The 27,377-nt window shown below is 55.4% G+C and overlaps 3 protein-coding genes across 17 annotated transcripts in view; 2 read left to right on the forward strand and 1 right to left on the reverse strand.

Moving 5' to 3' along the window:
• Window positions 1–34: 34 nt before the first annotated feature.
• ATF5 (activating transcription factor 5) lies at window positions 35–4,685 on the reverse strand. 3 transcript variants are annotated; one of them, XM_081514989.1, is made up of 5 exons: window positions 4,415–4,685; window positions 2,611–3,157; window positions 2,287–2,532; window positions 748–1,357; window positions 35–388 (listed from the first exon to the last, which is right to left on the reverse strand). In XM_081514989.1, the coding sequence occupies exons 4-5, from the start codon at window positions 1,335–1,337 to the stop codon at window positions 283–285; spliced, it is 696 nt and encodes a 231-aa protein (XP_081371115.1). In that variant the 5' UTR covers window positions 1,338–1,357; window positions 2,287–2,532; window positions 2,611–3,157; window positions 4,415–4,685; the 3' UTR covers window positions 35–282. The 3 variants fall into 3 exon arrangements, with proteins under 3 accessions (XP_081371115.1, XP_081371113.1, XP_081371114.1); XM_081514987.1 differs by lacking the exon at window positions 2,287–2,532 and having other exon boundaries at window positions 35–1,357; window positions 2,861–3,157; XM_081514988.1 differs by lacking the exons at window positions 2,287–2,532; window positions 4,415–4,685 and adding an exon at window positions 4,201–4,299 and having other exon boundaries at window positions 35–1,357; window positions 2,861–3,157.
• NUP62 (nucleoporin 62) lies at window positions 4,374–26,988 on the forward strand. The gene is made up of 2 exons (XM_081514982.1): window positions 4,374–4,489; window positions 24,378–26,988. The coding sequence occupies exon 2, from the start codon at window positions 24,441–24,443 to the stop codon at window positions 26,007–26,009; it is 1,569 nt and encodes a 522-aa protein (XP_081371108.1). The 5' UTR covers window positions 4,374–4,489; window positions 24,378–24,440; the 3' UTR covers window positions 26,010–26,988.
• IL4I1 (interleukin 4 induced 1) overlaps window positions 4,374–27,377 on the forward strand; it is a 34,507-nt gene continuing 11,503 nt past the window's right edge. For 6 of the 13 annotated variants that reach the window (XM_081514971.1, XM_081514977.1, XM_081514967.1 and 3 more), the window contains exon 1: window positions 4,374–4,542. The gene's annotated coding sequence lies outside the window, so the exon portion shown is untranslated. Of the gene's footprint in view, window positions 4,543–16,687; window positions 16,787–27,377 lie in introns of all 13 variants that reach the window. The other 7 variants (XM_081514972.1, XM_081514966.1, XM_081514965.1 and 4 more) reach the window with 2 other exon arrangements.

Here is a 27,377-nt window from a genome sequence, read left to right on the forward strand (position 1 = left end):
CCAGCTTCTCCTTTCAAAGACAAGACGCACATAATCAGAGGAAATTCTTCCTTTTATTTCCACTCACAAAGCCCCCTTTCAAAAGGATCAGTCCCTGCCCTCCCACACCTCCCCCAACACCTTCACAAAACACTGATTTCCTCCCAGAGCTAAAATGTACACCCCGACACCCATTATGGCCACTCCCCCAGACCCCCCCAAATATGCACCTGCTCTGCCAAGTCGGCTACCTCTTGGTTCCACCTCCAAATGTAGTTCCCAAGGTCACTTGGTTTATTTTGCTCATTCCTTGGGCACTTTTCTTTGCACCCTCCCTGATTTGGGCTCCAGATGGCTTCCCTGTTCTCCTTTGCACAGACGTTCTGCAGGGCTTCCTGGGCTCACTTCCCTGCTTGGGAGACCGGGTTTCCAAGCTCTCCCCTGCCTTCAAAATTCCCCATGGGCCTCTGTTCCTCAGATGTTACTTGAAGGGCGTAAATGCTGACTAATGCCAAACATTTCATGATTCTGGGGGGGGGGCGGTGGGAAGGAGAGGAAAGAATAAAAGGGGAGGGGGAGGGGGGAGAGGAGGAGGGACGGAGGGTTTGGAAGGAAGCTGGAGGCAGGGGGATGACTGGGGACCCTCCCATCTCCGCCCCGGAGCCGAAGACCAGCGCCCCCTACAGCCCGAAGCCCCCGCCCGGCTAGCTGTTCCTGGTCCTCTGGCTCCGAGCCTTGTACACTTCGATGAGCAGGTCCTTGACGTACTGGATCTCCCGCTCCACCGACTCCGCCCTCTCCCTCAGCTCCCGGTTCCGCGCCTCCAGCCCCTGGCACTCGCCCTCCAGGGCCTCGCCCTCTGCACGCTTCCTCTGGCGGTACCTCAGAGCCGCGGACTTGTTCTGGTCTCTTTTCTTTTGCTTGCGGTCCCCTCGGCTGGCAGCAGGACTGGGGTAGGGGGCTGGGCGGGGCGGGGGAGGGGCTTGTGGAGGTGGGGGCAGGGGCGCCAATCCCGAGTCCCCCTGCCCGGCCTCACTGCGGCAGTAGATGGCCAGCAAGTCGAGGGTGTCTAGGGCAGGGGCCTGGGGGAGGTCAAAGGTGGGCAGGGGGAGGGGGAGAGGGAGGGAAGGTGTGGGCGGCGGCGGCGGCGGCGGCGGCTGCGGTTGCGGCGGAGGTGGAGAGGATGGTGGGAGCAGAGGGGCATCGAGGAAGTAGTCTTCCATCTGCTCCAGCTCCTTCTTGAGCAGGGAGGCCATAGCTTCCAGGTCAGGTGGGGGTGGGGAAGGTGGGGGGAGGGCACCTGAGGGCAAGGGGGGCTCCAGAGGGAGCAGGGCTGTAAAGTCGACCCGTTCGGCCATCCAGTCAGAGAAGCTGTCTCCTGGAGGATTGCAGAGGGACAGAAAGCTCCTTGATTTCCTAATCCTCCACCCAACCAGATCTCACTCATGCCCACCTCATTCATCCCATTCATTGAGTTAAACCCCCAGCCAGCCAGCCAGCCAATCAACAAATCATCAAACCAGTCAACAGACCAGCCAACCAACCAACCCCTTAACCAATCAACAATCAATGACCCAAATGACAAAACAGTCAACCAGCCATTTCTTCAACTGTTCCAACATCCTCCTTACTGATTACCCTGCATCTCTGGTTTCTTGATTTACTCTCTATTCATAAATGGCAAACTAGACCACATGTAAACACACCCTGTTGCATCTTTAATTATTGCAACCCCACTATGTACCAAGCATTTGGGACACAGTTCCCTCATAGCTCAGTCAGTAAAGAATCTACCTGCAATGCAGGAGACCCAGGTTCGATTCTTGGATCGGGACAACCCCCTGGAGGAGGAAATGGCAACCCCCTCCAGTATTCTTGCCTGGAAAATCCCATGGACAGAGGAGCCTGGTGGGCTACAGTTCATGGGGGTCACAAGAGTCTGACACAACTTAGCGACTAAACCACCACCAATGAATAAAATGGGCTTCCCAGGTGGTGCTAGAAGTTAAGAACCCACCTGCCAATGCAGGAGATGTAAGAAATGCAGGTTCGATCCCTGGGTCATGAATATCCCCAGAGGAGGGCATGGCAACCCACTCCTGTATTCTCGCCTGGAGAACACCATGGACAGAGAGAGGAGCCTGGTGGGCTACAGTCCATAGGGTCGCAATGAGTCAGACACGACTTGGCGACTTAGCACCCATGCACCCAATGAATAAAATAACTCCTGCTTCAGGGGCTCTGCCGGTGCCGTTCCCTGCACCTGAAAAGCTCTTCCCTTGGGTCTTTTTATGGGTCATTCCTTACCATTTCTTAGGTCTCAGCCAAAACGTTACTGACTTGAAGAGGGTTTCTTGGCTCCCCCCGCCAAACTTGTCCTCGTTGTCATTTTTTTTTTTCTCATTGTCATTTTTCAACTCAGCTAAGTGTCTCCCACTTAGTCTCATGCATCATTTGTCTCTTGCGTGTCTTCCCAGTAGAGTGTGAGCTCCAAGAAGTCAGGGATCATGTCAGTCTTGTTCGCAGCTGTATCCCCAACACCTAAAACAGTGCCTGACATATTATGCTGTTGTTGTTGCTTAGTTGTCCAGCCATGTCCAACTCTTTGCAACCCCATGTACTGTAGCTCACCAGGCTCCTCTCTCCATGGGGTTTTCCGGGCAGGAATACTGGAGTGGGTTGCCATTGCCTCCTCCAGGGTTTCTTCCATCCCATGGATTGAACCTGTGTCTCCTGCATTGCAGGTGGATTCTCTATCTGCTGAGCCATTGGGGAAGCCCTATTATAGGTACTCATTAAATATTTATCAAATGAAGGAATTCTTCTTCCTTCTCCCCTCTCCCCCCAGCTCACCCCACCTCCATTCTTCACCTACTCTTACCTGCCAGGGGCTCTCCCCCCCCTGGAAGCCCGCCCTCCAGGGCTCCCCCAAGGACCTCATAGGGGCCCAGGGGGGCAGGGGCCAGGGGGAGTTTCCCATAGTCTACGAGCCAGCCCAGCCCGCTAGCTGGGAGCAGGGTCCTGTCCAGCTCCAGCCCCAGGGTCGCCAGGAGTGACATGGCTACAGCAAGGGCGCTGGGCACCGATGGCAATGGAAGAGGCTGCACCAACAGCTGGGAGGAGGCTCTGGAGGTTGCTCAGCTGGGCGAAGACAAGCACCAAGGCAAAAGTGGAGGACCTACAAGTGTGACACAAAAGTGAGCGGGTCAGGATCAGCCTCAGCTGCTACTGCCAAAGCCACTGGGAAATCAAGCCCCCCCCCCGCAGAGTCCCGGGATTTGCCCTTTCAGAATTCTAAACCCTTCCTTTCCCCGTATCTGAGCCCCACCCACTCCCAAGGGAATTCTCTTTACGTTTGGCTTATTTCTCAGAATTCCCAAGACCCAATCCTTCCAATACAGAAACCTAATGGTCTCCCAGGGGAATTACCTAAGTCCTTCCTACTCACCCCATAATATTCCCTTTCATTAAAAACAAAACAAAACTCAATCCCAGGGGAATTTTCTTCCAGTCACATCTCTTCCTCTAAAATATAACTTTTACGCCCCACACCCTCCCTAGATTCCAGCTCAAAATCTGTTCCAATGGGAATTCCCCCTTGTCCCGCCGGTCGTCAAAGTTATCAGTTCAAATCCCAATCTTCCCTTTGAATTTTGGGGCTGATCTCCACTGTCTCTCGAAGTCCCGCCCCCACGGCTTATTTTAGCTCCACCTCTCCCTGATGATTCCCACAGGCCCCGCCTCTTTCTCAGGCAGAAATCCCACCCCCCTCAGCAAAAGGTTTCGTTAGCCCCGCCCCTTCCACAACGGGTAACCCCGCCCCAACCCCGTCCTCGGCGACGCCTCTTATCCTAGCTCCGTCCCCTAAGCCGGTCGTTTCTAATCCCCGCCTTCTCCCCTGTCAGTCTAAATCAGTCCCCGCCCCAGCAGGTGCCTGAAAGAAAGGGAGGGAAGATGAGCTCGGCTCCTGAGCAAAGTGGGAGGCGGCTCTCTCACTGAAGGCTACAGCGCATGCGCCATCTCCTGAGCCGCGCCATAGCTCCCTCAAGCCACCGCCCTCCTGGGGACAAGTGCGCATGTGCAGCCGCTTAATGCCCGCCCTTTGCGCAAAACTACAGCCTCAGGTGGGCAGCTGCGCATGAGCAAACGCTCGCAGACGGTCCGGGCGGGGGTAGGGGGAAGCCACCGTGTCTGGGAACTAGTGCGCAGGCGCACACGCACGTGGGCTATCCTCTTGAAACGCCAGTTGTCTGGAAGAACACACCCGCCCGAGTGCGCATGCTCCGTCGCGCGAGAACGCTCATCTTCCCTCTTCTGCGCCTGCGCGACAGTGATTCCTCAGTCTCCCAACCCCCCCCAGGCTCGATCGCGAGGGCCGCGAGCTTCGAAAGGGCGGGAAAGGCGGTTGGAGAGGGAGGGGCGAGCGGTTACTCACTCCATGGCTGCGCAAAGGAGAGGCGGCGGCGGCCTCGGCTGAAGAGAGACGGCAGGAGCGGAGAGCGCAGGCGCGGTGAGCGCGGAGACTGGCACAGAGGGGTCGCGGCTACAGAGCCATGGCCGGGGGTACGCGGGCGGAGGCGGCTTGGCGGTAGAGTGAGGAAAGACCGTGATCTGAGGATGGGAAATGAGGCGGCCCCGGGGACTGGGGACAGATATACCGGGGGCGGCGCAGCACGGCCTGCGCGGATCCTTCCGCGCCCCGCCCCGCGTGGCCCCAACTCGGAGGCGGGCCTGCACCCCTGCCCTCGGGGATCGGAGCCCGGGTTTCGATCCCGGGGGTTCAGGCCTCTCCTTCCTTGACCCATGGATCTAGCCCCGCTTTTCTCCCGACTCCGGGGGTCTCGACCCTCCCTTCTCTCTGATTCTGGGGTCCGGCCCTCTGCTGCCTCTGATTCTGGTGACTCGGTAACCCCTCTTCGCTGAGACTCGCGCCAGTTCATTTCTCCTTTGCTTTCCCCTGCTTCGCGAATTTCCGGCCAGCCACGTGCTACTCTCTTCATCCTTCAACTGCCGTCCCACTCTGAGAACCTTTCCTGTGGCTTAGAACCTGGCGTGAGTCACAGCGCGCGCTCCATTCAAATGACAGGCCGGCGAAGGTAGCCTTCGGCAAGTGACCTGACTTCTCTAGCAGCCTAGATAGAAGACTATCTGTAAAACGCGGAGAATAATCAACTCTACCTGGTGGGGTCATTTGTGAGAATCAAATAAGTCGATGCCTGTGAAACTGAGATCCCACTTCATACATACTCGCTCAACCTCTTATTGTGAGCAGGAAGGAACCCTGGGGCCAGGTGTCACTCCTCCGACCCCCCTGGCAGGAACCCCAGACGCTAGACCATCCAACACTTGCTAAAAGGTCATCCTTGTGTCTCCTTTACCTCCTCCAAGGTAATCCCCAGTCATCCCCGCCCTTTCCCATTCACAGCAGGGATCCTCAGCCCCCTCTTGGTGCTGGGAGTTAGTTATCGCTCTCGGGCTTATTCTCTTTTCTCTGTCTCCTGCCCACCTACCCTCAACTCTTATCCTCAGCATTCCTTTCAGGCCAGTTGGTTCATTCTTTTGTCCATACCCGCCACCTAGACTCCCTTTCAGACTGTCCTCTACCTCAGCTCCCCCCACCCCACCACTAGTTTTGCAACTCTGCCAGAAATAGGAAGATCTGGAATCCATTGCTTAAAGAGATGGGACTTCCTAGCCATCCCCTCCCGATGCGCTGGACCCCCCAGCCCAAGTGGTTGTGGGTCTTTCCTGTGCTGCAGAAACCCCTCCTTTACCCACCTCCATTCATCCACAGCAGGACATTACACCTGGAGTTGAGCTTTCCGTGTCGCTTATGAGACTGAATCAAGATCCAGAGAAGGCAGGGGACCTTGATCTTGAGAGTTATCTGAGAATAAAGACATGCAGGCTTTTCTTTTTTCTTCCAGATTTATTGGGATATGATTGACATGTAGCACTGTGTAAGCTTAAGGCGTACAGCATAGTGATTTGATTGAACATACCTCATAAATTGATTACTATAGTAAGTGTAGTGAACATCTATTATTTCCTACACATACAAAACTGAAGAAATAGAAAAAAATACATCCTGTTTTCCTTGTGATGAGAACTCTTAGGATTTAACTCATGTAACAGCTTTCATACACAACATATGGTGGTATTAGGTTTATTGTATATTGCATCCCTAGTACAGGCTATTCTTGCATACAGGAAGTCCTTCTTGGGATCTGACCACATTCCCTTAGAGGACTTTATCCACTCTGCCAGTATTTGAGCTCTTGCTCTATAGGGGCTATGTTTTTACCAAGGCAACAGAGTAATGGTTAAGAGCACGGACTCTGGAGCCAAGTTGTTGGATTCAACCCCTGACTACACCCCGCTTACTAGCTTACTGGCAATTCCCTTCCATGTGTCTTGCTTTCCATTAATAGTTCCAGAATCAAATATGGAGTTGAGTTAATAGAAACGTGCTGATGGCCAACATATGTGGCCATCAACAGTACCTATTCTTAGTATTGTTTTGAGGATTAAATGAGTTAATCCAGGTCAGGTGCCCTTGGACTGGTGCCTGGCACAGAGTAAGGTGTTACATAAGGGATTCATTGTTATTATGAAGGTGAATATGTTTTATCTCCAGTGCCCAGCAGTAGTGCTTCTAAAGGTCTTTTAAGTAAGAAGTAAGGACTGACTTCCACTCCTCAGTGTTGAGTACTAACAGATGGGATTAAGGGAGACCATTGGACAGGCTGCTGGCAGTGAGGGGGCACAGTCATCCCCCAGTCTTCTCTTTATCAAGAGACCTTCTAGATTATAACTGGTGGACTAGGTAGAGTATTTTTCTTTAAATAAACTTTTTGTTTTGGAATAATTGTAGATTGACCACAAAGCTGCAAAGACAATACAGAGAGTTCCCAAGGGACCCCTCACACAGCCTCCCCTGCTGTGGGCATCTTGTGTTATACTTGTGTGTCTGTCACAACTCGGGAGGCAACGTCAGTCTGTTTCTGTGATCTACCCCCTCGCTTACCCTATCTTCTGATTTCACCTGTGGTTCCCTAACCACTTCCTTTGTTTCAGGATCCCCCCAGGATGCCAAGTTACACTTAGTTTTCACATCTCCTCAGCAACCTCTGGTCTGTCGCGGCTTTTCAGACTTTTCTTGTCTCCTGTGACCTTGATGTTTTTGAAGAGTGCGGGTTGGGTATTCTGTGGACTGTTCCTCCGTTTGGTTTTGTCTCATAGACTGGGACTTGAAGAAGGAAATGGCAATCCGCTCCAGTATTCTTGCCTAGAGAATCCTGTGGACGGAGGAGCCTGCTGGGCTGCTGTCCATAGGGTCACACAGAGTTAGACACAACTGAAGCGACTTAGCTCGCATGCATACCTTGGAGGAGGAAATGGCAACCCACTTCAGTATTCTTGCTTGGAGAACCCCAGGGACAGGGGAGCCTGGTGGGCTACCGTCTCTGGGGGCGCACAGGGTCGGACACAACTGAAGCGACTAAGCAGCAGCAGCCACAGCATAGACTGGGACTTTGGGGTTTTGAGAGGATGGTCAGGTCAGATAGTTTGTTAATAACTGAGAATGAACTTAGTATGGAAATATTGCTGCCAGTTGCTTGCAGTTTGCTGACTGAGAAGACCCTGGTCGCGGTCCCTGCCCCGTGTGCCTCTTTCTCTCTCCAGCTGGGTCCCACAGAATTGAGTCCTGGTGCCAATCACCCCGCCCAAGCGGCCTGACTCAGTCCTGCAGAGCGGGTGCTAGCAAGCACACTGAGCTCCTAGCCCTTCCCAGCCTATTCCAGCTTCTGGGCAGTGGGTCATCAGCGGTGCCTGTGAGCCCAGGTCTTGGCACCCTGAGCCCTCTCCACACACCCACCCCTGATGTGGATCCATGGTCCCCCCAGAACTCAGATGACTCTGCCTCCCCCAGCTTGGCCAAGTACTCGGGGTCCAGCTGCCATCCCGCCCTTCAGCTGAGCTGAGGATGGGAGCCTGGGTGGGGCTGCTGGGGACTCTTTTTCATTGCGGAGGACCCAGGCTTGGGGAGTGAGGCGGCCGTTGCAGGCAGGTTGCGTCACCCCGGCTCTTGGAGGGGGAGGGGGAGTGGGGGGATTCTCTGGGGGCCGGCTGCACACCTGGCAACAGTTAACAAAGCCCTGGTCTGGGGAGACGCCCCAGTCCAGTTAGGGAGGGGACTAGGGAGAAGGAAGGGGAGCCTGTGCAGAACCGTGGGAATCAGCCTCGCTGCCAAGACGGGGCTCAGATCACAGAGGCTGACCCGCGGGGCTTGCAGGGGGCAAGGCGGAGGCCTGGAGAGGCGAGAGGAATTGTGCAGGGGTGGTTAGAGCCCAGCCCCTGCCACACACCTTCCAAGGGCCTGCAGGCTCCAGGGAGAGCCTGTCGCCTCTCAGACGTGTGGAGTCCCTGACCCCCAGCTCAGGACATAGCCTGCTGGGAGGTCGCCAGACCTGGACCTTCACCTCAAGTCTGCTGCTGCTTACTATTGCCAAATTCTGTTGGTTGCCATCTGCCCCTCCCCGAGCCCCCTGCCGTAGAGGAGGCCCTCCTTGCCTGTTCTATCACAGAACCCGCTGCTTTCCCAGTCAAGGTGGCAGCCTGGTGTGATGGAGGAGGCACCCAGTGTCCATCAGATGGATTCAGGTTTCAGCCCCACGCCCACATCACCTGATCCTGGCCAAGGGTCCCGACGTGGCCCTGACTGCTGGGCCTCCGCTGTGTTCTTAGAAGTGGCTCAGGTGGTTCCTTGGCCTTTTGATCAAGGGAAAAGTGGCTCCGAGCATTGTCTCTGGAGCCAGCCTGCTAGGTTCACATCCCAACTCCGCTGCTTTGACCCTCAGCGGGTAGCATCTTCTCTGTGTGACTCAGATTCCTCATCCCTAAAATGGGGATAAGATGACCCACCTCATAGGCTTATTGTGAGGATTAAATATGTAAGTATGTAAAATTCCTAGAACAGGGCCTGCCTGCCTAAGTATGAGCGTTATTTCTCTCCAAGGCTTGGGTGCTGAGGGGGTTGTGTGAAATGCTGTAGGTAAAGCCCGGCACTTACTCACAGCCAGCCCGTGGTCGTTTCTCTTCCTGTTCTACCACACTTCGTTCTGCTTTCAGAGCCCCTCAAAGGGAGATGTCTGTGTATGTGACTGTTTCCTGAGCACTTGGGGGGTAAGTCAGGACCTTCCTCATTCCCAGGAATTGTTCCTCACAGCCCCCAGCCCTCTGCTGCGGCCTCACGAGGCATCAGAACTTTATTTTTCCTGGCTGCACCACGAAGCATGCGGGGTCTTAGTTCCCCAACCAGGGATTGAACCCACGCCCCACCCCCCTGCGGTGGGAGCAGAGTCCCAACCACTGGACCATCAGGGAAGTCCCACATCAGTTCTTTTTTTCGCTTTGCTGGGCCTTTGTTGCTGTGCAGGCTTTTCTGTAGCTGCAGTGGTGGAGGGAGTCCTCTTTGTTGCAGTGCGTGGGTTTCTCATTGCAGTGGCTTCTCTTGTCGAGGAGCACGGGCTCTGGGGCTTGTGGGCTCAGTAATTGTGCCTAGTTGCTCCTCGGCTTGTGGGATCTTCCTGGACCAGGGTTTGAACCCGTGTCTCCTGCATCGGCAGGCGGATTCTTTACTACTGAGCCACCAGGGAAGCCCTCACATCAGTTCCTTTTTAAAATGAGTTGCTGGGGCACAGAAACTGGGAGATTCAATTCTGTGTTCCCTGAAGAGGCCCTTGGGCAGCTGTGTAGATCATGCAGGCCAGGAGCAAGGGTTGGGAGTGGGCGTCCTGGCAAACAAGGACAGGAAGGCCAAGGCCAGTTCAGCTGGGGAAAGGGCAGCACAGGGGCCAGACACACAGAGCACAGGTCTGCCACGTGGCCTGGCCGTTCAGAGTCCTCCAAAGCCCCTTCTCTTAGTGGCTTCAGACAACACACATCGATTCCCTTTCCATTCTGGAGACCGGAAGTCTAAAAAGGGTCTTTCTGGAAGAGCGGTCCCCAGTCTTTTTGGCACCAGGGACAGGTTTCGTGGATACAACCCCTCATCTGCTGCTGTGCGGCCTGGTTCCTTACAGGCCACAGCCTGGTACAAGTCCATGGCCCAGGGGTTGGGGACTCCGGTTCTCAAGGCTCTAGGGGAGAATCCATTTCCTTGCCTTGGGCCCTTGGGACCACTCTGGGACACACCCCAGTAATCCAGGATCATGTCTTCACCTCAAGATCCTGAATGTAACCACGTCTGTAAAGGCCCTTTGGCCATATAGGGTAACATACTCACAGATTCTAAGGATTAGGATGGGGGCGTATCCATCCCACCACACCTCCCTCTCAGAGCCTCGGTTTCCTCATCTGAGAGCTACAGGCTAGTGCCAGCCCTGGGGTGCCCCTCCTTCACATGCGCGCAGAGACTGGTCAGGGCAAACTGAAGGTAGTTGACAATGTAGTACCCTGGCACTCGGGACACTCGCTTTTCCCCATGTGCCCTTAAGCACGGCCCCATGTACCCATGTGCCGCATCAGCGGAGCAGGGCGGTGAGGACCAGAGAGTGTGTGGAAAGGCCTCGGACGACGCCATCCCTGCAGGCACACGTGCTGCTCAGCGTCTGCCCACGTGCCAGCCTGGCGGTGCGGAGCTCCAGGTTTTACAGAAATGAGAAACCTAGACTTTTCTACAAGGTCCAAGTTTTAAAAGGTTGGTAAATCATGCACAGAAACCCCAGCGAACTACGAGTATGGATAGGTGGGAGCCAAGGGCCGTCCCTGACCTTTGCGTGCAGTCGCACCATCACACACCCCAAAAATATGTCGTTCTCTGGCAGGACAGAGAACAAAAGAAACGGAGACTTCCTCAGGGCAGGGTCACCACCACCCGCTGGCCTGACCCAGACTGAAAGGGTGCCGGCCTCGCTCAGACGCTGCCGGGTCCTGTGTAAAGTCGTGGGGGGCAAGGAAAGGGGTCTCTAAGGAGTCATCCGGGAGGGTTGGGGGCCTCCATCAGCCGTCCATACCCCCAACCAGATGCCACCACGGACACGTGTAGTTAAACAATTTGGGTTTCCTGCTTGTTGCCGTTGGGGGTGCCCACCTTGGGGGCCCATGGGGCATCTTGGGAAGGGGCTGTCATCAGAGGGGACTTCTAGGGGCTGGGCTGGGCTGAGTGACTGGGGAGGGTTCAGGGAGGCGGGGTTTCGCCCTGGATCAGAGGCCAGCAGGGAGCAGGGGCACGTCTGTGACCAGCGCCATTTATCCGTGGAGCCAGTGCTGTGCTGAGTACAGAAGCGGCTCTGAGTCAGGAGGGTGATGGTAGGTCATTTTTGTGCTTTGGACAGTGTTTGTGTTCTGGTCTGTGTTGAGCTGCGCCGTGATCCAGCGGTCCGTGTGGCCTTGCCCGGTGCGTCTGTGGAGCTGTTTATGCCCAGGGCTTCTCTTCTCTCTCTCAGCAGATATGCTCGTCCTGCCCGATGGGGGACGGGAGGTGGGGGCAGCCTGTACCCCTGCCCTGGGTGCACGTACCCCTGGGGTCCTCGAGCTCAGGAAAGGAGCGAGGCCTAGATGAAGGCAGCTGGAACCACTGGATGGCTGGTCACGGGAGGAGCTGGGGGAGTGGGGCGGGGTGGAGGCTGAGACAGGGGTGCTCAGCGGGGAAACCTCACAGGCCCCTCTCCCCACAGCCATGAGGACTGCCCCGTGGGGATATTTGTGGGCCAACAGAGCCCTGGACCTCAGCCCTGATAGGTTTGCTCAAGAGCCCTTTGTCCTCCTCCTCCTGCCCACCCCTACCCAGAACAGGAGCAGACTCCGGGGCGGGGAACGGGGGGCAGGAAAGAGTGGCTGAGCCCCCCTTCCCTCCAGGCCTCTAGGTGTCTGGCCTGCAGTGGGGGGAAACGGACAGCACTGCAGTGGATTTGAGAGTGAGACCTGAACCACTGAACCAGTCTGGAAGGTGACGAGATGGCCTGGGATGTCGTCAGGGAACAGGAAGGGGTACTAGACATAGCATGCACGGGGGCGTTGCGTGGTGGTGAAAAAGGTCCCTCTGGAGGGACTCCTGAGGCCCCAGTTCAGCTCTGGGACCAGACGGCCTCAGTCAGTGCTAGCCACCTGGGCGACTCTGGGCAAGTTACTGAAGTTCTCTCCACTTCAGTTTGCCCATCTATAAGATGGAAATGCTGGTGGTTCCACTCTTTGGGTTGTAGTCAGTACAGGTAAGGGTTTCCCAGGTGACTGAGTGGTAAAGAATTTACCTACCAATGCAGGAGACATGGGTTCGGTCCCTAAGTCAGGAAGATCCCCTGGAGGAGGAAATGGCAACCCACTCCAGTATCCCTATCTGGGAAATCCAATGGACAAGGGAGCCTGGCGGGCTACAGTCCATAGGGTTGCCAGAGAATGGGACGCGACTTAGCACAGACACACAACAGTACAGGTAAAGCGTTACAAACAAGGCGCAAGATAAGTGTCCAGAAATGTTAGTGCAGCAATTGCTAGCAAAGCCAGGGATAGGTAGGGGCTGTGGTTGGTTCTACTCTCAGAGTCACAGCCACCCCGCCCCCCACCTCTGGTGATTTTTACCTGGTTCCCAGAGAAACCATCTCCATGGCAACTGCCTCTGCCACAACCTGGACCTTTCCCTCCTTCCCCCAGTGACATCACTGCCTCTCCCCTGGGATGCGGGTGTTGATTGCAGGAGAGAGGCTGGCGGGGGGAGCGCAGGGCCGTGGATTTCTGTCTACGTGCACGCACGCACGTGTCTACCTGTGGTGCCCATAAAGCCCCCCAGCCCTGGCAAGTCTCCCTCTCCGAGTCCTGTCTGGGTGGTCTCTCTGCTCCATGCTGTGTTTCCACTGGAGCCCCCTGCTGGCCTCAGCTGACTGGAGCTTTTAGGCTCGGGTCTCCTCCCCAGCCTGTTCTCAGCCAGCTTCACTCATCCCCAGAAGAAAGCACAGTCCTGCCTTTAGAAACATCTCTGCCCAGCCCCTCCTTCTCAGCCCCTCCCTGGCATCCCATGCTTGGTTGGTTTGTTTAATGGCTTTATTGAAACAGTGCATAATTCACATCCATTTATTAAAGTGTACAAATTCAGTGGGTTTTAGTACATTCAGAGTTATGAACCTGTTACCACCATGTAATTTTAGAACATTTTTATCACTCCAGAAAGAAACCTCATACCTCTTAGCAGGCATTCCCCATGCCCCCATCCCTAGGCGGCCTGTCATCTGTTTTCTGTCTCTAGATACGCCTGTAATGGACATTTCATGTGAATGGAATCATACAGTAGGTATCTTGTTTTCTAGGTTCATCCATTTTGTAGCATATATCAATAGTTTTTTAAAAGGCTGTATAATATTCCATTTTATCCACTCATCAATTGGTGGGCATTTGGGTTGTTTTTACTTTTTAGCTGTTACAGAATATTTGTGTACTAGTTTTGTATGGACATAATGTTTGCATTTCTCTTGGGAGAGGTCTAGGAGTGTAATTGTTGGATCATAGGATAACTATGTTTAAGGAACTGCCAGACTGTTTTCCAAAGTGGCTGCACCATCTTACACCCCCACTAGTGATGAATGCAGAGAAGGCAATGGCAACCCACTCCAGTACTCTCTCCTGGAAAATCCCATGGGCGGAGGAGCCTGGTAGGCTGCAGTCCATGGGGTCTCGAGTCGGACACGACTGAGCGATTTCACTTTCCCTTTTCACTTTCATGCATTGGAGAAGGAAATGGCAACCCACTCCAGTGTTCTTGCCTGGAGAATCCCAGGGACGAGGGAGCCTGGTGGGCTGCTGTCTATGGGGTTGCACAGAGTTGGACACGACTGAAGCGACTTAGCAGCAGCAGCCGCAGCAGCAGTGATGAATGAGGGTTCAAATTGCTCCATCCTCACCAAGGCTTGCTGTTATCGACCTTTTTTATTATTGCCATCCTAGTGGCACCAGTGAGCTGGTATCTCATTATGGTTTTGATTTGCATTTCCCAGTGGCTAAGGATGCCTTTCCTGTGCTTATCAGCCATTTGTATACCTTCTTTGGCATCCTGTGGTTTTGACACAGGGCATTTTCCACTGTTCCTCAAGGCAGCAGACCCTTGCCCATCTGAGCTTTGGCCTGGAATGAGCTACTGATCTAACCTCTTCCCACCCTAACTCCTCCACATCCTTCAAAACAGATTTAAACATCCTTTCCTTCCCTAGGACAGTGTCCCTCCCCTGAGCTTTTAGTAGGTTCTCACCAAAGCATTTGCACAGTGTCTGCCATGCCATCCAATAATCTATCTCTTTGTTACCCTCAGTAAGCTCTGAATTGTTTGAGGGCAGGGACCTTGTTTGACCTTGACTTTGACGTTTATGTTGACACTGAGCAGGTTTCTTAAGTCTAGAAAGGATATGCTAATGGTCCCTACCCCATGGTAGGAAGATCATAGAACTAAACCGATTAGTACATGAAGAGCACTTGGAATAGTACCTGGCACAAAGCAACCTGGACCTGTTTGCTCAATTAACAAGCGTTTGCTGAGTGCCTGCAGGGGCCAGCTGCTGTCCCAGACATTGGGGTACAGCAGTGGAGAACACAGGCCAAAATCCTGCCCTTCTTAGGAGCCCACTTCTAATGGAGAGACAAACAACAAACGAGATCTGTAAATGAAATGGATTGTATTTCAGGTGGTGCTGGGTTCCTAAGGACAGCCAAGGGAGACGTCACTGAGTAGGTGACATTTTACATTTTAGCAAAGACCTGAAGGAGGTAAGGGAGTAAGCCATGGGGCCGTTGGGAGAGTGTTCCACAGAGGGAGAACAGCAGGTGCAAAGGCCCTGAGGCAGGAGTGCTCTAGGCATGTGTGAAGGGCAGCAGGAAGGCTTGTGGGACCGGAGTGGCTTGCTTGTTGGAGGCAAAGGGCACTTAGAAGTCGGCGCATGGGCACCTTTTGGCCATTTGGGAGTGATGCTGCTGAGAACATTTGCACACAAGCTTTTGTTTGAATACCTGTGTTCAATTCTGGTAGCTTTTCTGTCATCACATTTATAACACTCTGGGGTTTTGAGGACAGGTGGCCATGCCATATTGTCTTTTGTTTGCCCAGTTCAAGGCCTGTCTTGTCCCAAGTCTCAGTGGATGTTTGTTGACTGAACGAATGAGGTATGTTTGTGGATTATCCACACATGCAGCGCATAACAGCACTGAATGGCTGGTGCGTTTATCACCATTTTTTAATAAATGCAGTTGGTACACCAGATTGGCAGAACTTTCCTAACTTCGGGTGCTGACAGGTTGTAGGGAAATGGTTGTCTCAGGCACTGCCAGTTAGAATAAAGCAGATACAGGCAAGTTGGAGAGTAGTTTGGTTGTCCCTAGTAAAACCAAGATGTTGTCCCTAGTAAAACCAAGCAAATATGTGGCCAGTAGTTCTTCTGGGATCTGCCCTGGAAAAGTGTCTGCACCTGTGCGTGAGAAAGCGTGAGCGCGTGTGCTTGTTGCAGTATTGTTTATAGTAAAGAAAAGCCAGAGGCGTCCTAAATGCCCATCGGTAGTTTGGTTCAGTCACTCAGTTGTACCCGACTCTTTGCGACCCCATGGACTGCAGCCCGCCAGGCCTCCCTGTCCATCACCAACTCCCGGAGCTTACTCAAACTCATGTCCCTTGAGTCAGTGATGCCATCCAACCATCTCATGCTCTGTCGTCCCTTCTCCCGCCTTCAATGTTTCCCAGCATCAGGGTCTTTTCCATTGAGTCAGTTCTTCGCATTAGGTGGCCAAAGTATTGGAGTTTCAGCTTCAGCATCAGTCCTTCCAATGAATATTCAGGACTGATTTCCTTTAGGATGGACTGGTTGGATCTCCTTGCAGTCCAAGGGACTCTCAAGAATCTTCTCCAACACCACAGTTCAAAAGCATCAATTCTTCAGCGCTCAGCTTTCTTTATAGTCCAACTCTAACATCCATACATGACCACTGGGAAAACCATAGCTTTGACTAGATGGACCTTTGTCAACAAAGTAATGTCTTTTCTTTTTAATATGCCGTCTAGGTTAGTCATAGCTTTTCTTTCAAGGAGCAAGCGTCTTTTAATTTCATGGCTGCAGTCACCATCTGCAGTGATTTTGGAGCCCAGAAAAATAAAGTCTGTTACTATTTTCATTGTTTCCCCATCTATTTGCCATGAAGTGATGGGACCAGATGCCATGATCTTAGTTTTCTGAATGTTGAGCTTTAAGCCAACTTTTGCACTCTCCTCTTTCACTTTCATCAAGAGGCTCTTTAGTTCTTCACTTTCTGCCATAAGGGTGGTGTCATCAGCATATCTGAGGTTATTGATACTTCTCCTGGCAATCTTGATTCCAGCTTGTGCTTCATCCAGCTCAGCATTTCTCGTGATGTACTCTGCATAGAAGTTAAATAAGCAGGGTGACAATATACAGCCTTGACGTACTCCTTTCCCGATTTGAAACCAGTCTGTTGTTCCATGTCCAGTTCTAACTGTTGCTTCTTGACCTGCATACAGATTTCTCAGGAGGCAAGTCAGGTGGTCTAGTGTTCCTATCTCTTCCAGAATTTTCCAGTTTGTTGTGATCCACACAGTCAAAGGCTTTGGCGTAGTCAGTAAAGCAGAAGTAGATGTTTTTCTGGAGCTCCCTTGCCCATCGTTAGAGGCATGGATAAATGAGGTCTAGTCACACCACATTTTATTTATCATTCCTTCTAGCTTCCTGGTTTACAGCAGCTGTGAGGAATGAAAAACCTGTTGCAAACTACAGATTGTGGAGGGACACCCTCAGTATGATCCCTGGGGAGTAGAGAAAACGTGAGTGAACGGTTTCCTTTGGCCGTGAACACATGTGCGAGTGTGTGTAGGTGAGAGACAGGTGGCAGCTTTTCACCCGAGCACCTCACAGGCGTGGGGACCAGGGCGGACAGATGGTGGCAGGGGACTCTTGGCTTTCTCAGTGGTGGCCAAAACAAAACTTTTAAGAAAGGACTGGTGTATTGACTGTTTCATTAAAATTTAAATGTTTAATGCAGCTAGGTGGAGGGAGAAAAATTTTTCAATACAAGAACAAGATCTTGTCTAGTCCTATTATATTAAGAGTGCTTCTAGAATCTTCCTTAAAATCTACCCCTCTGGCTGTTTCCTGACTTTCCCACATATCTAACCTGGTTTGTTTTCCCCGTGGGGAAATCTGCCCTTTCCCACCACCTGAGCTCCTTCGGGTACAAGTTTGGGCCTCAGGAGTGAGAAGGGAGAAGGAGAGTGTAATTGCTCATTAGCTGTGAGGCGATTGCTTCTAGTAGAGAGGCTGTTTTCCAGGGAAGAAAGGGAGAAGCCAGATAGCTGAGAACCTCTGGGTCCAAGAAGTGTTTTTGTCCCAGCTGGAGGCAGTTCAAGGGGCAGGAAGCTGAGGGGTTTCTGAGAGCTTCCGCCTCCATCTAGTGAGGATGATATGTGTACGTGCTCAGTCATGTATGACTGTTTGCGACCCCATGGACTGCCGCCCACCAGGCTCCTCTGTCCATGGAGTTCTCCAAGAATACTGGAATGAATAGCCATTCCCTTCTCCAGGTATCTTCCCGACCCAGGGATCGAACCTTTGTCTTCTGCTGTGGCAGGTGGATTCTTTACCACTGTGCCACCTTGGAAGCCCCAGTGAGGATAAGCCTGCTTAAAATGTGCTAAACAGTGCTCCTGGCTCATGCAGCCTTGCATGTACAGTGGGAGAGAGTGCAAACTGCATTTGCTTAAATGTGTCGGAAATCTCTGGAAGGAGGCCCAAGAAACCCGAAAGGTTGTCTCCAGGGAAGAGAGGTAGCTGTTGGGGTGAGGGGGGACCACAGAGACCCCTCTTATACCTTTTGAACATAGAACCATGTGAGCAAACTATTCACAAAAAGAATGTAATTTTTGTTTTTAAAAATACCCACCAGCAGAACATGTGTGAGCAGGCCTCCTGGGCGGTTGGTGTGCGGGGGCTTTTAGGGGTCTGTTCATATGAGCGGGGCATGGCTGCAGGACAGGGGCCAGGCTTTCCACAGGCCCTCCTCCCCACCCACTGCAGGCAGGCAGGCACGCCTCCTGTCTGTGATCCCTGGGAGGGTGAGAGGCCTCCAGGGTGCCGCCCACACGGAGGAGCAGGCCGGTGGAAATCAGGACCAGAGCCCCGGCCGCCTGAAGAAGTGAGAGGGCAGCTGAAACTGCATCTACCAGGTCTCTGCCCTGCCTCTCTGTGGGGACGCCTCGTGCTGTGGAGGAGGACGGGCCTCTAGCTGGCCGGGAGCCCTGAGGTGTCTCTGCCGCAGCCTGCCTGGTAGCGGGACTCTGTATCCTGCCCTGGGATTGGCTGGTCCTTGCAGGCAGGGTGGCTGTGTAAGAGCCAGACGGAGTGGCCCGGGTCCCCACCAGCTCCTGCCCGGCCCCCCCAGCCTGGACGGGTCTGTCCTGTCAGTAACGGGCCTCTGCCGTGGCTTCCCCCCGCGCTCTGGTCGGGCCCCGCTGGCCGCCTTGCTGCTCTGGAACCTGGAACGGCTGAGCTCTGCCCCGTCTGGGGTCTGGGTAGCAGGCAGCTCGGCCCTGATCGGCTTACTCCCATTCTTGAAGGGCAGGCTCTCTGGGCTCATCTGTCCCCTGAGGTTTAGAGGAGTTTTCTTTGACTCAGGAGAGAGAGGGGATCCAATTCAAGAGGGATTTAAAAGCCAGAGTTAGTGGGCTTGGGCCTGGCCTGCTGGTGAGACAGCCCAGGGGAGGTGTGGTGGGGCAGGCAGGGGGTCCCTGCACTAACGCCGCAGAGGTCCCGGCCGGGCTGATGACCGCTGGAGTCTGATCCCCTCTCTTTTCTCTCCCCTCTCTCCTCCCCCCTCTGGTCTCTCCGAGCCCATGGCTGCACTTCCTCCAAGTCTTAAATGAAGAGCTAATTCCATGGGGAAAGCGCAGTTGGCATGGTAGTTGCCTGTCCTGCCTGGGCCCAGCTGGGCTCGGCATTGTGGGCAGCGCCACCACGTGGCTGTGGGCGGGAGGCCAGGAGTGGCTGCTCGGTCTCTTCCCACGACTGCAATAATAGGTTATTTCCTGGGCCCCAAGGATGCACCAGGCACAGTGCTAAGTGCTTGACACAGATGGCCGACTGTTTCATCTTCACAGAGACCATAAGATTCTGGAGCCATCATCCTGTTTTTTTCAGATAAGGAAACTGAGGCCCCAGGAGATGAACTAAGATACTAGGTCTGGGAATGGAGGAGCAGGCGCCTGCTTCTCGGTGCTGGGCTGTGTCCTGCCAGGCGCTGACGGAAGAGGGTGGGCTGGACTTCTCAAGACAGCTGCAGGCCGGTTGTTTATTGAGTGCCAGGCGCTGTCCTCAGTGCTGCAGATACAGCCGTGAACAAAAGAGAGGGACATCCTGCCCTGTGGGGCTGACCCTGTCACTCCACGAGCCCCCCTTGGTGCCCCCAGGCCACCCTGCCCCTCCCTTTGTCATACACGGCCCATCGTTGCTGGGTGTCTCACACATCCACATCCCAAGAGGTCACCCCGGCGGCAGAGGATGTCCAGGTTTTCAGAATCACAGCTATTCTTACCCACTCGCCCACAGCTGCCAGGTCCAGCAATGGCAGCACCCTCTCCTCAGCCCAACGCACGGAGGGGCCCAGCACCCTCACCCCACCCCTTCCTCAGCCCCACGCCAGGATGGGTTTCCCATTCACTTGCCTTTACCGAGCTCTGCCCTTTTCCTTCTTTGTCCCCCACTCTTGTGTTAAGTTCCTGCTGCCCTTGTTACACGTTGCCATAAACTTAGCAGTTTAAGATAACATAAATATTCCCACCTGCAGTTCTGGAGGTCAGAAGTCTGAGGCGGGTGCACAGGGCTGTGTTCCTTGTATGGGCTCAGGGAGAGGCCGGGTTGTGCCTTTTCCAGCTCCTGGAGGCCACCTGCTCTCCTTGGCTCACGGCCTCGCCCTCCGTCTCCAGAGCGGCGGTGTAGCGGCTCTAGGAACGTCCTTCCAGGCTCACAGTCCCTCCGGCTTGCCTCTTCTGCCTCCGGATTCCACTCAGCCCTCGTGACCACATCGAAAGCCCACACAGATAATCCAGGGTCGTCTGCCCGCTCGGGATCCTTAATCACATCCGTGACGTCCTTGTTGCCACGTGAGGTCTCAGGTTCTGGGATTAGGGTTCATCTTCCCTTTTGGTCCAAGGCTGAGGTCCTCCCTCCCCTCGTGTTCATTCCCAGACAGACACTCCTGTTCTGAGTATCTAAGGAAAGGGGAGCCCAGGGCTCAGGAACAGTGCCGCCTGCCCCGGCCACCCCTGGTCCCACGCTGGGACTTTGTTCTGGCTCCTCTGGCCGCCCCGTTGACCCCCTCGCCCCTGTGCTGGCGCCCCACTGCCCCTGCCCCACTTGGTCTTTCCTCCAGGACGCTGAGCCTCGTCTGACACACCTAGTACTTCCTCTGTGGTGTCTGTTTTTTTCCTGTCTTCCCTGCTGGAATGTGAGAGCAGAGGCTCCTCTGTCTCGTCCACAGCCATATTTTTGGGGCCTTGAGTGGTGTCTGTACAGAGCAGGTGCTCGCATATCCCTGTAGTGTGCTCTTGGTGGGCCCCCCACCCCCGTCCTCCGGAGATGGACCGGTTTTTGCTGTGTTGTCACTGTATGTAGGGTAGGGCCGAGTAAGTGCTGGAGTGAATAAAGGAGATGCAGCTCGGGTCTGGAGAGGCAGGAGAACGAACGACAGAGGGACGGTTGGTGGATCTGAGTGAAGGTGGAGGTGAGGGCACAGAGCCTGCGTCCTTGAAGCTGGGGATGGGCCGCGCCTGTGCACGGGAATCCAGACTCTCGGGACTGTGCAGGCATCTGGATGTGGTTTGGAAAACAAGGGCATGTGTGCGCGACTGGCGGCTCTGCCAGTAACGCCCTCAGTGACCTCGGGGCAGCCACATGGACTAGTGAACCGCGCTGCGGCCGTGGCTGCCCAGCCCCGAGCACCCGCCCCTCTTCCTAAGAACAGCATCACTTCCCCTCAACAGCATCTGCTTCTCTTTTAGGAAAGCCCACCCCTTTGGTAACAGTGGGAAAGCCCTCATAAAGGGCAAGGGGTTTTTTGTGTGTGTTTCACCATGTCTGAGAAACTCCCAACGTTCTGGGGGTCAGACAAGACACGGGGTGGGGGCGGGGGGGGGGAATCGTCTTCTTTATAGTTTCTTAATCATATAAAAAGTGAAAACTTCCTATAAATGCTTTTCAGAAAAATTTTAGCCTCAACTTATTAATATCAAAAGCTCTCTCGAGTGCACTCTCTGACCTGGACATGTGGGTGTCTGGGCACTTCGTCCACTTGCTGGTAACAGACCCGGCTCGAGTTGGCTCTGCAGTGAACTGGGCCGGGGGTCTCTTCATGCCCAAAACAAGGAACCCAACCTCCTGCGTGCAAACAAGGAGCCGTCTTGCAGCTGCTTTTAGATGAAAAGAAAACAAACGTGAGGGAGTCGAGTGGCAGCTGGGTGTGGAATAGCGGCCGTGCCCCCTGAGCCGGGCTGCTGGCCCTGTGACCAGGGGCCCACTTGATGAAGTGGAAATGAGAGCTTCACAGTGCGGGGTGAGGGGGGTTGGCTAGTGCCCACCTAGGGGGGGATGGCGGGTTACTTCCGGCTGAGCCTGCCCTCCCCGATCTGTGCCCCGCGGTCATCACCCGACCTCCTTGTAGGATGGGTGTGGAATTGACTGAGGTGGGGGGCGGGGGGGTGACACAGTGCTGGGCACACGGCAGCCGCTCCCACACCACGCTCGTCTCAACCGGGGAATGGGTCACGCAGCCTGAGGCCCCGCTGGGCAGTGGCAGCTGACCGTGAGTTCATGTTAGACTTGAGGCCAGCTACCACCGCAGTCTTTTCCTGAGCACATCACAGCTGGGCTGGGTTCACGGCCCCTTGGGGCTCCCTCCCTTTCTCCCCGGCTTCCAGAGGTGACTGTGTGACCAGCCTGTGTCTGCGCGGTGACCGTGGTCGTGAGCACCCCGCCCTCCCAACTTGGCCACGCTTCAGGCCTGCAGCGGCCACTCCACTTTCCTGACGAGGGCAGTGAGTCTCAGGGAGTCCTCAGGAGTCACGAGGCCCTTCGTGCCCGTCAGGCACTTTCTGCTCCCAGCTGTGTTCATTCCCAGCGGCCACTCCACTTTCCTGACGAGGGCAGTGAGTCTCTGGGAGTCCTCAGGAGTCACGAGGTCCCCCTCGTACCCGTCAGGCACTTTCTGCTCCCGGCTGTGTTCATTCCCTGTGCTGCTCTCACAAATAGTACAAACTTAGCCACTTAAAACAATGCACCTTTATTCTCTTAAAGGTGAGATCAGGGTCCAGAATCTGTCTCACTGGGCTGAAATCAAGGAGGGCTGGTTCCTTTTGGAGACTCCAGGGGAGATCCATTTCCTTGCCTTTTCCAGCTTGTAAAGGCCCCCCGCATTGCTTGGCCTGTGGCACCGTCCTCTGTCTCCAAGTTCAAGGCACGTTACTCCAGCCTCTGCTTCCACCTTCAGGTGGTCTCCTCTAGTCCGATCTCTGCTTCCACTTTGTAAGGACACTTGTGATGACATTTAGGGCCCACGGTCTAACCCAGGGTTATCTCCGCATTTCAAGATCCTTAGTCACATCTGGAAATTCCTTCTGCCTCTTAAGGTAGTTCATCCCCAGGTTCCGGGGACTGGGGCCTGTCTCTGGAGGGCCACATTTTTGGTCCTGGCCGAGCATGGTGTTATGTCCACGTGCTGGCTCCCCTGCTGCCTTCAGCACAACCTCTGGGATCCAGCCCCGCCCCACAACCAAGACAAGGTGTGACTGAGTGCCAGCCTGGGCGAGGTGGTTTAATTCAGTCACCCCGTCTGTCCCGCTCAAATTGTGATTCTAGAACCCAGCTGCACAGGTTTGCTGGTTCTTCAGAGTGAATTTACACTCTATAATTCAAGGATCTTTTTCAGAAACCTAGCTTATCAATTATGTTTATTGTACAGGCAGGAATGAGCTCTTGGAAACTACTGCAAATTAGCAGGGAGGCCATCCATGTGTAGTCCCACCAGCCAAAGACAGATCCTGGCCACATCTCGGTGTATTTCTTTCCGACTCTCCTTGTTCTGGTAGCTGCGGTTTTCCAGAGCTGAGATCATGCTGCAGCAGTGAACTTGTGTTCTGCTTCTCTTTGTTGTAATTCCAGCGTTTCTTGAGGATAGTTAAGAGGCTGTATCAGTGGGTAGGATGCAGACCTTCCTTTATATCTGAGGCCCAGTTGACCCCCTTAATTGGTGCCCACACTGGATGAGGAGCTTGGTGGATTGGGCCTGGGGTCAGCTCCTAGTAGATCACCGCAGCCCCCTGGGCCCCGGTTTCCTCATCTCGGACGTGGGGACACCATCTCCACCTCCAGACAGCAGTGAGATGTCTCTGACATGAGCAGCCCACCAGCAGTCAGTGCTTAGCCTGTGATCACTTCCCTGAAAACGCCTCTACCCAGGATGCCCTCCAACTCTTTCTTCTCCAAGTCACCTTTGACTTTTCAGCTATCAGATGGCTTTGCTCAGGGCTTTTTCAGATAGAAAGCAGTCACATTTCACTGAACAGGGACGTGCTGGCTGCTGGAGCTTCTAATGAAGACCAGGCGGGGTTGGTGAGCAGGACCGGGATTTCTGGCGGCTCTCTCCCTCTCTCCCCTTGCCCTCTCTCCTCTCTGCTCTCTCTGGTGGCGCTCACTGTCCCCTGGTGGTCGTCCTCTGTGCCCTGCACCTGCAGGTGGGGGCGGTCTCTTGGCCAGCTCACATCTCCATGGCCCCTTGAAACCAGTCACTATGGCCAGGGGTGCCAGGTGCTCTGAGCACTCGGGTCTCCTGCCCACCCCAAGTTAGGAGGGCGGGGGACTGCGCCCGCGTGCCCTCTGTCCTCCCAAACGGCGCGGGCTGTGCTCAGACGGAGTCTTTGGGGCCCAAGGCCCTGTCGTAAGCTCAGCTTCCTGGGGCCCGTCTCTGAGGCCCAGAGGGACACTCGGGGTGGTGCTCAGCCAAATCCGTCTACCCCTCACCCACTTGCAGGCAGCAGAGGGACCTGGGGGGCAGGTCCCAAAGGCTCTCGTGTATGTCTGATCCTGCTCGCCAGAGGTGCCTGCTCTTCAGCCTTCCCTGCCCTGAGCAGTGGGCCTCCCGCTGGTGCGGACCCTGCCAGACCCCCCGGGGCAGGGGCTGTACGTCCCTGTCCTCCTTTCCTAGTTCAGCAGGGCCTGGTTAGGTTACACAGCAGGAAGAGGAGCGGGGGGCCGCTTATCAGAATTGAGTCCCGCCCCCCTGCAGACCGAGCTCCATCATGCCACTGACGTGGTTTTTCCAGATCTGCTGTCTGATCATGTCACTTCCTCTGCTTTGCAAATCTTTCCAAGGTTGCAGACACCAGTGGATTTGCTTTGGAGCCGGAGTAGCTGCTGCCCCCAGAGTCTGGAGCCATGAGCGGGTTTAATTTTGGAGGCACTGGGGCCCCCACAGGCGGGTTCACCTTTGGCGTCGCAAAGACAGCAACGACCACGCCCGCTACAGGCTTTTCTTTCTCCACGTCTAGCACTGGCGGGTTTAGTTTTGGGACTCCCTCCCAGCCAGCTGCCAGCACCCCTTCCACCAGCCTGTTCTCACTCAGCTCCCAGACTCCCGCGACACAGACCCCGGCCTTCAGCTTTGGGACCACGACGCCTGCAGCAGGAGCCACCGGATTTTCCCTAGGGAGCAACACCCCAAAGCTGAGCCTGGGCAGCACGGCCACCGCCCCGGCCCCGGCGCAGCCCGGCAGCTTCGGGCTCGGGGGCAGCACCCTCAGCAATGCTGTCTCCAGCACCAGCACGTCGGCCCAGGTCATGGCGCCCAGCGGCTTTGTGTTTGGCTCCACCACCACGTCTGCCGCGCCGTCCACCACGTCCACATCCGGGGGCTTCTCCTTTACAGGTGGGAGTGCATCCCAGACTGGGACCTCTGGCTTCAACATAGGCTCCCTGGGGGGCCCAGCCCAGCCCCCGGCCCTCAGCGGGCTGCCCTTCACTGCGGCCGCTCCGGCAGTCACCGGAGCGGGAGCCACACAGCCGGCCGCGCCCACTCCCGCCGCCACCACTGCCAGTGCCGGGCCCTCACTCTTCACCTCGCTGGCAACCGCTCCCACCTCGTCCGCCGCCACTGGGCTCTCCCTTGGCACCCCAGCAACCACCACGGGGACAGCAAGAGCGGGGACACTGGGCTTCAGCCTGAAGGCCCCCGGAGCAGCTTCCACCACCTCCACGGCGACGACCACTGCGACCACGACCGCCACCACCACCAGCACCACCGGCTTCTCCCTGAACATAAAGCCGCTGACTCCGGCCGGGATCCCCAGCAACACGGCGGCCTCCGGAAGCGCGCCCGCCGGCCCTGGCGCGGCTGCTGGGGGGTCGGCCAGCGCCGCACTGACCTACGCCCAGCTGGAGAGTCTCATCAACAAGTGGAGCCTGGAGCTGGAAGACCAGGAGCGGCACTTCCTGCAGCAGGCCACGCAGGTCAACGCCTGGGACCGCACGCTGATTGAGAACGGTGAGAGGATCACCAGCCTCCACCGCGAGGTGGAGAAGGTGAAGCTGGACCAGAAGCGGCTGGACCAGGAGCTTGACTTCATCCTGTCGCAGCAGAAGGAGCTGGAGGACCTGCTGAGCCCGCTCGAGGAGTCGGTCAAGGAGCAGAGCGGCACGGTGCACCTACAGCACGCCGACGAGGAGCGCGAGAAGACCTACAGGCTGGCCGAGAACATCGACGCGCAGCTCAAGCGCATGGCCCAGGACCTCAGGGACGTCATCGAGCACCTGAACACGTCGGGGGGCCCGGCCGACACCAATGACCCGCTGCAGCAGATCTGCAAGATCCTCAACGCGCACATGGACTCGCTGCAGTGGATCGACCAGAACTCGGCCCTGCTGCAGAGGAAGGTGGAGGAGGTGACCAAGGTGTGCGAGGGCCGGCGCAAGGAGCAGGAGCGCAGCTTCCGCATCACCTTCGACTGAGCCCGCTGCCCAGGGCAGGGGGGTGGGGTGGGGTGGGGCGGGGGGATACTGTCAGGGTGCAGGGAAATGCGTGTTTATATGTTTCTGTCTTTCAAACAGTTGTGCTGTTGATACAACTGTTCTGTGGTTTGACTTGTCGTCTTAGCGAATAGAAAGTATTCTCAGCGCTCCAATCCAGGCAGCAGCCTCGTAGATGTGGTTTCTCCACGTCCTAGACCCTCTCCACCTGCAACAACCGCCTGCCTCCAATTGCGCTGGAGGAGGGCCGAGCCACCAGAGAGCCGCCTGTCTCCCGGCCGGGGCGCCGGGCCACCACCCTGCCTAACACAGAGTCAGAGATGTGGGGAGGAGAGCACCATCCTCACGGAGCCAGCCGCCTGGAGTGCGTGTGAGCGGCTCAGAGGAGTGGCTTGTGGGTGGAGCGGACAGTGGGACGTAGGATTTCAAAGGCGGAGAGACAGGTCAGAAGAGAAGAGAGGTCTCCCCTCGCCTGGCTGACACCCCGTCAGCCACCCTGAAGCCAGGTCAGGTGCCGTCCTGCGGGCCTCACTGCACGCTGAGCTTGTGAGTGCACACCTTTGGTGACGCTGGCCACACTAGACTGTGCAAACCACTCACGTCTCCGCCTCCCCCTCAGGTTGTGCACCCTGTGGGCAGGGCCTGCTTCCTGTCCCCCGTGTGCTCAGCACAGTCCCTGTCACACTGTCGAACAGATGATCAGTAGAGATGAGACCGGCATAAGACGCTCGCCCACCAAATGAATGCCTGTGGAAGTGGCCAGGGTGCCAGGGGCAGCCACAGACTTGATTCTGAACCTCCCAGACTCAGGGCAAACCCGGTCAGTTCCAGTGAGACCCAGTGTCCAGAATCCCGCTGTGTCCCAGGTGCCTTCTGTGTTTGTCTTTATACTCTGCTGTACTCCGAGATACCTATGGCTGTATGTTGCTTTTCTAAATAAAATGTATTGTGGAATTTAAAAGCTGCTGTTCTTGTGGATAACTTAGAAGAAGGTTGGGGAAAGAGTAGGTTCCAGGTCACGGTTGGGGAACGAGCTCAGATCTTGCTCATGGTGCCGGGCGGGAAGTCTGTCCTCCGGCCTCCCTTGGCTCATGCACACGAAGCTGTGTTTTGGCTCTGGAGTGCCCAGGGCTCGTTCCTGGACATACATGGTCCAGTTTCCCAAAGGCATGACCATGAGTCATTTCCTCAGGCCATCTTGGACTTCTAAAGACCACTGTCCCATCCAAGCAGAAGCCACGGAAGAGGGAGGGAAACAAACCAGAGGCGGGAGACCCCAGCAACCCCAGCTGCTTCTCCGAAGGCTCCACCCCCTGCGACAGTGGCCCTCTGCGCAGTCTGGGAGCCGTG

This window comes from Giraffa tippelskirchi, chromosome 7 (genome assembly GCF_054371585.1).
Source record: "Giraffa tippelskirchi isolate mGirTip1 chromosome 7, T2T-mGirTip1v1.2.pri, whole genome shotgun sequence".
Lineage (NCBI taxonomy): Eukaryota > Metazoa > Chordata > Mammalia > Artiodactyla > Giraffidae > Giraffa > Giraffa tippelskirchi.

Bases quoted from the DNA above. Each gene is read 5' to 3' on its own strand.
- ATF5 (XM_081514987.1), bottom strand. From the start codon at position 3,038: ATGTCACTCCTGGCGACCCTGGGGCTGGAGCTGGACAGGACCCTGCTC. The intron at 1,358-2,860 runs GTAAGAGTAGGT...GCAATCCTCCAG, and splicing joins GGGGGGAGAGCCCCTGGCAG to GAGACAGCTTCTCTGACTGG.
- NUP62 (XM_081514982.1), top strand. From the start codon at position 24,441: ATGAGCGGGTTTAATTTTGGAGGCACTGGGGCCCCCACAGGCGGGTTC.